General features: G+C 42.2%; 1 protein-coding gene across 1 annotated transcript; it reads right to left on the reverse strand.

Annotated features, from left to right (window-relative positions):
- Nucleotides 1-3007: 3007 nt before the first annotated feature.
- LOC125484946 (probable G-protein coupled receptor 139) lies at nt 3008-7321 on the reverse strand. The gene is made up of 2 exons (XM_048605588.1): nt 7261-7321; nt 3008-3903 (listed from the first exon to the last, which is right to left on the reverse strand). Exons 1-2 carry the CDS (start codon nt 7319-7321, stop codon nt 3008-3010), a joined length of 957 nt encoding a protein of 318 aa, XP_048461545.1.
- Between the last annotated feature and the right edge of the window lie 377 nt (nt 7322-7698).

The raw sequence follows: 7698 nt of genomic DNA on the forward strand, positions 1-7698 counted from the left end.
CAAGTGTTGGAACGCAGGAAATGAGGCAGACAATTTGCAGACAGGAAACTCCCACAAAAACCATCATGATAATGATCAGGAGACCATTTTCTTTGATGTTGTTTGAGGGATGGATATTGGCTAGGACATCAGGAAAAAATCTCTCCCACTTTTTGTCAAAATGGATCTATGGAATCTTTCAGATCCACTTGAAGGGGCAGGTGGGAATCGTTGCTTATCCAGAAGATGATCCTTCTGGCAGTGTAGCACACCTGTCTAGATTTTATGCTCAAATCTTGGTGCGGGATCTGAACCCAAAATGTTCCCATTTAGAAATTGACTTTGAATTAAAAGAGCATCATTCAAGCATTTCCAATGACTCAAAACATCGCCATGTGTTGGGCAGTGAATATTAAAAGCTATAGGACTAGTCTGTTGGACAATGAAGTGGAAAATAGAATTTAATCTGGAAATGTATTTAAGGAAAGCAAACATAGCAAGGGAATGCACATTAAACAAAAGGATAGTGGGAATTGTGAAGAGACAGATGGTGCTTGAAATGGTTGTTTATTAGACCGATTCCTGGGATGGCGGGACCGATGTATGACGAGAGAATGAATTTATGGATTTATAAAGTCTATATTCACTTTGACGTTTCCAATGACTGATGAGTCCAAACCAGGAGTCAAAGTTTCAGGATTTGGGGCAATTAGGACTGAGAGGGGGAGAAATTTCTTCACCCAGAGAATGGTGAGACTGTGGAATTCTCTGTAGCTCAGGCCAAAATATTGAATGGTTTCAAGAAGGAATTCAATATAGTTTTTAGGGATAACAGGATCAACGGCTATGGGGAGAAAGTGAGAAAAACTACTGAGGTGGATCAGCCATTTTGAATGGCAGAACAGGCTCGAAGGACAGAATGGCCTATTCCTGCTCCTACCCTCTATGTGTAGAATAGAGCTTCCCAATAAATATCTGGAATTAAGGATCTAATGGTGACTGTGAATCCATTGTTGATTGTCAGAAAAAACCATCTGGTTCACTAATGTCCTTTGGGGAAGGAAACTGCCATCCTTACCTGGTCTGGCCCACATGTGACTCCAGACCCACAGCAATGTGGTTGACTCTGAACTGCTCTCTGGGTAATTAGGGATGGCAATAAGTGCTGGTCCAGCCAGCGACGCCCTCATCCCGTGAATAAATAAAGGACACTTTTTCCCACTGGGACAGCATTCAGAAGCTTCTTAATTGTTTCGACCACTCAGTGAACAGCATAAGGAAGTGGTGGGTGGGGTGTGCCAGGAGGATTGGCAGAGAAACAATGACAGCACAGGGTTGAAGCGGGAGTGTTGGACATTGGAACCTTGTCACAAGCCCATATTTTCAGCTCACAATGCTGCTCGGGTTCCCAACCCCAACTTTGGGAAACTGTGGTGTAGAATGTAAGGAGAGTTGGCGACACTGGAACCAGAAAATACCTGAGTTATGAAAAGACCCGAGTTATGACTCAGCAAGAGCACTGTGTTAATTTCTGGTCTGTGCACGGAAAGAGAACATGGCCATATTGCACAGGATGAGGAGAAGATTTCAAAGGATACTGCCAATATTGAAAAAAAAGCTATGAAGAAAGTTTAAAATAGATAGAACTTCTTCAGAAAAGGGAGGTCTATAAAACTAAGTGGAACCAAGGTTGAGTGGACAGGAACTCTGTTTTTCTCTCAGCACAGAGTTGGATGATCAAGGGTCACAGACATAAAGTTGAAAGTAGTTGAATTACGAAGGAGTTAGAATGTTCATACACCAAAATAATTTTGAGGACTATGGAACTCAATGTCTGAAAAGGTGCTTGAGGCAGAATCCTTCAGCACGTTTCAAAGGTGCTGACATAATCATTTCAGTATGTAGCCTACAAGGTGACAGGCACAAGCTAGAATGTTCTTTCATTTGTTCATGGGATGTGGGTGTCACTGGCTAGGTCAGCATTTATTGCCCATCCCTAATTGCCCAGAGGGCAGTTAAAATTTGACCATGTTGCTGAGAGGCTGGAGTCACATGTAGGCCTGAAAAGGTAAGAATGGCACATTTTCTTCCCTACAAGATACTATTGAACCAGATGAGCTTTGATGATAATCAACAGTGGTTACATCTATATTCCATTCAATTCAAACTTCGCCATATACCATGGTAGGATTCAACCCTGTGTCCCCAAGCAAATTATGTGGAGTGCTGGATTACTAATCCTGTGATTGTCACTACACCACTTTCTGCCCTCACTGCTAGATTGGACTGGAGAGATATTTTTCAGTTGGAAGTAGCATGATCATTGAACTGTCTCCTTCTGTGGTGTACAACTCCTTGATTCTGTGAAGTTTGTCAGTTGAAGAATGAAGATCAATAATACAGGCAGCTGAACAGTGTCATCTGTCACTACAGGAGCAGTACATTATCATCTGTCACCATAGGCAGCTGTACAATGTCATCCCTCACTGCACACAGTTGTACAATATCATCGGTCACTCTCGACAGCTGTACAGTGTCTGTTGTCACTACAAATAGCTTACAGTCTCAGTGTCAGTTGTCACTACAGGCAGAAGTAGAGTCAGCTGTTACTACAGTGTGCTGCACAAATAATGGTCTTAACTACAAACTGATAAAAGTCTGAAGAGCAAAAAGTAAAATGATTGCAGCATCACAAAGACCAAATTATAGCTGGCTGGGAGAACAAGAGAACAAGAGCTGACCCATTTATAGTGACACAAAGATAAAGATTAAATGTCTCTTTCTGTATAATTCTTCTGAGTTTCATTTTTTTCAGCTGTTTGAGAATAAAGATGAAAGTGAAGAAATTTGCATCAATCAGCGTTGTGCAGGCATCAAGTCAAATATTGCACAATTTGTAAATTGGCACATGATTATCATTGTTCCAGTAATGTTTTGCCTTACCAGAGGGGGTGAGGTTTTTGTGAATGGAACATGAAGTGGAATCAATTCCAGTGCAGAAGAGTGACCAGCTCCAGCTGTTATTTCTCTAGCAGCAGAACAAGGCAAAGGGGTAAGTGAGCACATTCTTCAATTCCTCTCTGAATTTGCTCTGGGTCACCACATAAATACAGGTGTTGCTGCAGGAGCTGAGGAGCTGCAACATTGGCCCGATGTAACCAATAACATATGGAAGGCGGTTTTTGAGAAGCCGATCAATGATGTGGTTTAATGTAATTCGCTCGTGGATGTTGTACACAGCTTGTGTCATCCACAGCAGTATGAAGCTGGCAGAGATACTGAAGAGAAGGATGATAGACTTCCTGCGGTTCTCCATTTCTGGATCTTTCTGATTCTGTGTATCACCCTGACCCCGCAACCTCCTGCGAGCTCTACTTGCCAGCAAAATATTCCGTACCGTTAGGGCATTGAGGAGCATAATTAGAACGAATGGGAGCAGTGGAGTAGTCACATTGTGAAACAAACTGAATGTTTTCCACAGTGGTGAGGTGTAATAGCTCAATTTAACCATACAAAACAAAGGTGTGAAAAATAAATAAACAGCATCATATCGAAAATACCAAGGGATATTCTTCAGACAGCTCAGGACAGTCACTGTTCCGATAATCACCACTGCAGTTCTCCAGGTGCAATATTTAGTTTTCAGCTTCTCACAACAAACGGCCACAAATCGATCAAAGGTAAAAGCCACTGTGAACCAGACAGAAAGGTCTGTGGCTGCATAAGTGAGGCAGTCAACGAGACCACACAAGGTGATTTTTTCTGTAAATGGATCTGTTGAATAAAGTGGAATAATCTGCTTCAGGATCACATCAGTGAGAATAACGGTTAGATCAGCTGACGCCATAGCCAGCAGATAGCAGGTGATACATCGGGAGAGACCACACCTTCTTCGCAATAGGATCAAAATCACCAACAGGTTAACTGTGAGGAATCAGAAACAAAATCAGCAGAATTATTCATCAGCCTGGTAACAAAAATTAGATAAGATTTTTTGACTGGAACAGAGAACATTCTTACAACATTCAGTCAAGATCGATTACCCAACCTGGCAGTTTAGTCAAAAGGAGCCTCACTTCCCAAGGAGACAATACTATTGAAGTCTGAAGCTTTTGCAAACATCTTCAGCCAGAAATGCTGAGTGGAAGATTCATCTTGACCTCTCTCTGAGCAGGCAACAGGAAGCTGTCGGTCTACAGTCAACTCAATTCCCTGCACATGATATTAAGAAATGATTGAGCACAGGGAATAAAGCAAGGAGTATGGCACACAATAACAGTACTGGAGACTTCTGCTCCAGAATGAGGTAAGATGCTCCTTATAGCTAAATCATTAGCATCTACCGAAAAAGTGGAGAGTTGTGCAGTTATGTTGTTCCCATAAAAGGAATGGCAAATCGAATTCAAATTGCTCTCATTCATCAGGACAGTCATGGAGAATTATTTTGACAGTGGTATCAACAAGAGTTCACTCTGCAATAATGTTCCCACCAATGCCCAGTTTGGTTTGGCTAGGTTCGCTCAGTTCCAGACCTCATTACACATTTGAACCAAAAGAAGAAAGAAGATAAACTCCAGAGGGAGATGAGAGTGACCACCCTTAAAATCAAGACTGTATGTTGCCTGAGCTGGAGGTCAGAGCTATGGAGTGGTTCTCCTTAGAGCAAAGAAGTTTGAGAGGAGACCTAATGGAGATATATAAGATTATGAAGGGAATAGATTGGGTGGATTGTAAAGCACTTTTCCCATGGGTATTCGGGTCAATAACCAGGGCCATAGATTAAGATAAAAAATAGAAGGCTAAGAGGGGAGTTGACCATTATTTTTTCACAGAGGGTGATGGAAAGCAGGAATGAACCGTCTAAAAGAATGTTTAAATATTGATACATTAAACAGTATTAAGTCATTCACTTGCATTGCCGTAGCTTCCAGGACAATGGGCCAAGAATTGGAAAATGAGTTTAGTGTTGTCAGATTTTTGTTGACTGACATGGGCATGATGGGACAAATGGCTTCCTTCTGTCTATGATCTATAAAAATTCATAGCATTAAGGAGCCCTAGCAAAACTGGAGTCAATGGGAACAACTTATACATTGGGATGGTACCAGTCTGGTCAATCTTTCCTTTCAGTTCAAGGAATTCTGCATTGGATTTCTGAGCTCTCTATTTTGGGTTTAAATCTGCATTATTGAATTTAAGGTAACTCTCAAGATGGAGAGATCTGTCTCAATTGCACTTTCTGCACACCCCATTATAGAATTATAAAGTCCCTACAATGCAGAAGGAGGTCACACTAACCTTCCAAACAGCATCCCACCCAGAACCCTACTGTATCCCATAACCTCACATTTACCATGGCTAACCCACTGAGCCTGCACATCCCTGAACACTATGGACAATTTCAGTATGGCCAATCCACCTAACCTGCACATCTTTGGACTGTGGGAGGAAACCAGACCACCTGGAGGAAACCCACACAGACATGGGGACACTCCACACAGATAGTGCAACCTCCACACAGAGTTGTCCATGGCTGGAATCGAACCCGGGTCACTGGCGCTGTGAGGCAGCAGTGCTAACCACTGGTCCACTGTGCTACCCCCTACTTTACTGCTAATTTACCTCTACATTAGAGGTAGAAATCATGCTAGCTCAGGTTTTAACATGTTTATCAGTGGATGGCCCAGCACCCAAGACTGTCCAAACAGGTGGTTATCTCAATTAAATAAACTAAATTAGCCAAATAACACCAACAGCATGGGTTCAATTCCTGCACTGGTTGAGGTTATTATGAAGGACTCTGCTTTCCAACCATGCCTCTCTCTCTCTAATGGGCAAGTAATCTGGTAAAACTATAACCATGATACCTTTACTTACCACCACCTTCTGGGATAGAAAACAAAATTGAGGCAAACACCTTCCTCTATCCTTTCATAGATTATAGATAAAACCTGCATCTGTTACCTCTCCTGAATAGGCTTTGAGCTGAATGGCTGGCTTGACCATTTGAGAGCCAACCACATTGCTGTGGGTCACATATAGTCCAGATGAGGATGGCAGATTTCCATTCATGAACCAGATGGATATTTTTTAAAACAATAATTACCTGAGCAGTTTTTATTTTAAAGAGAAATGGTTCTAGATTGTAAAGAATTCAAGCTCTAGCATTTGAACCTAATTACCAGTAACAGGCTCAAGTTCCTCAGTCCAGTGACATTAGCACTACACCAGCACCCTCAGCAATTGGCTCCTGGATCCTTCTGAAGTCTGCTTTCATTCTGCTTAGCAGATTGTGCCATCTTCAAAAGGTTTCCACTGCGTTCAAGCCCCAATCATGAATACCCAGAAAGAGGGGCAGTAATTTTGAACATTGAGCGTGAGGGACATCACTAAATTCTTCCTCCCAGCTTGAAAAACACATTATCCTCATCTCTTTGTCTTCATTCTCTTGACTTATTCAGCACTCATGCTATGTCACCTCCTCAACACATTTCCATCAATTTTCAATTAGGCCTGTGTTTAACAGGCAGGAAAGTATAGATAGTTGCATTTATAGAGCAGATAGATTGAATGATAGACAGACAGTGAAATAGATAGAGGCACACACTGATGGCCAGACAGACATTGAGACAGATAGACAGATACATAGTGCAGCACCTGGGGAAACTGAGAGAGAGAGGCAGAGAGACAAAGTGTGACAGAGAGAGAATTGGAAAGGGAATGGAGGTTGGTCAGGAGAAGTGCAAAAGAAAAAACAGTAAGTCAGACAGATGCCAATATAGAGAGTCACAGCCAGAGTGAGAAACAGAGTGACAGAGACAGAAATACATAGTGATGGGAAGTCAGTCATATCAATCCTGCCCAGCAGCAACATGCTAACTGAGGAGAGAAGTGGGTGAATATAACAGTGCTCCTTACTATCTATGGATATCAGTAATTCAGACAGAGCAAAATTTGGCAATTCAGGCTGTGCTGAACCAATATCACCAGAACTCAGTGACTTGCAGATACTGAGTACACGGTGTCTCAGTCAGTATCAGTGCAGCTCTCAATCAGAAAGTGCTTGTCTGGAGCCAGTCACTGATCTGTATCCCAGATTCCCAAAAAACAAATTACTGGGCAGCAACCTTACCTTGGAGATTGCCATTGCCACTATTAGTGTAAGGGAGTTGAGGGAACACAATGGGAAAATCCTTGAGCTGGGTCTACAAGTATCACACTGAAAATGGGTAAATACAATAAGCTTACATGATCAGGAAGAGCAGAAACACAGGCACTGACCTGGGATAGCAACAGCAGCGAGAATAGGATAGAAAATCATTCGGGTCTGTGTGAGCTCCATTGTCCATGTGGGTTGCTGCTGTAGTCAATCACTCACAATCCAGCACCCAAATCCAGTCGTAGTTTCATTCACATTCCCAGTCTTTCCTGGTGATGCACTGAGGGAGCTGCTATTACTAAATGAGAGTAAAACCCCATTGGGACAGGGGGAGGAGGAGGAATCTTACATCATCCTTCATATTACTGATAGTCAGTTGCACAAAGCCCTCTGGCAAGTGCTATCAGGGGACGACATAATCTGTTGTTTAAGTGAGCATAGGACAATTGGGGAAAACCTTTAAAATTCAGCCATGGAATTCCCATCAATGAAACCACAAATTAACAACATTTAACACTGAAGTGACCAGTTTCACTGTTGAAGGGGAAAATTTGGAATGG

Source organism: Rhincodon typus, chromosome 15 (assembly GCF_021869965.1).
Source record: "Rhincodon typus isolate 14 chromosome 15, sRhiTyp1.1, whole genome shotgun sequence".
In the NCBI taxonomy this organism is placed as follows: Eukaryota; Metazoa; Chordata; class Chondrichthyes; order Orectolobiformes; family Rhincodontidae; genus Rhincodon; species Rhincodon typus.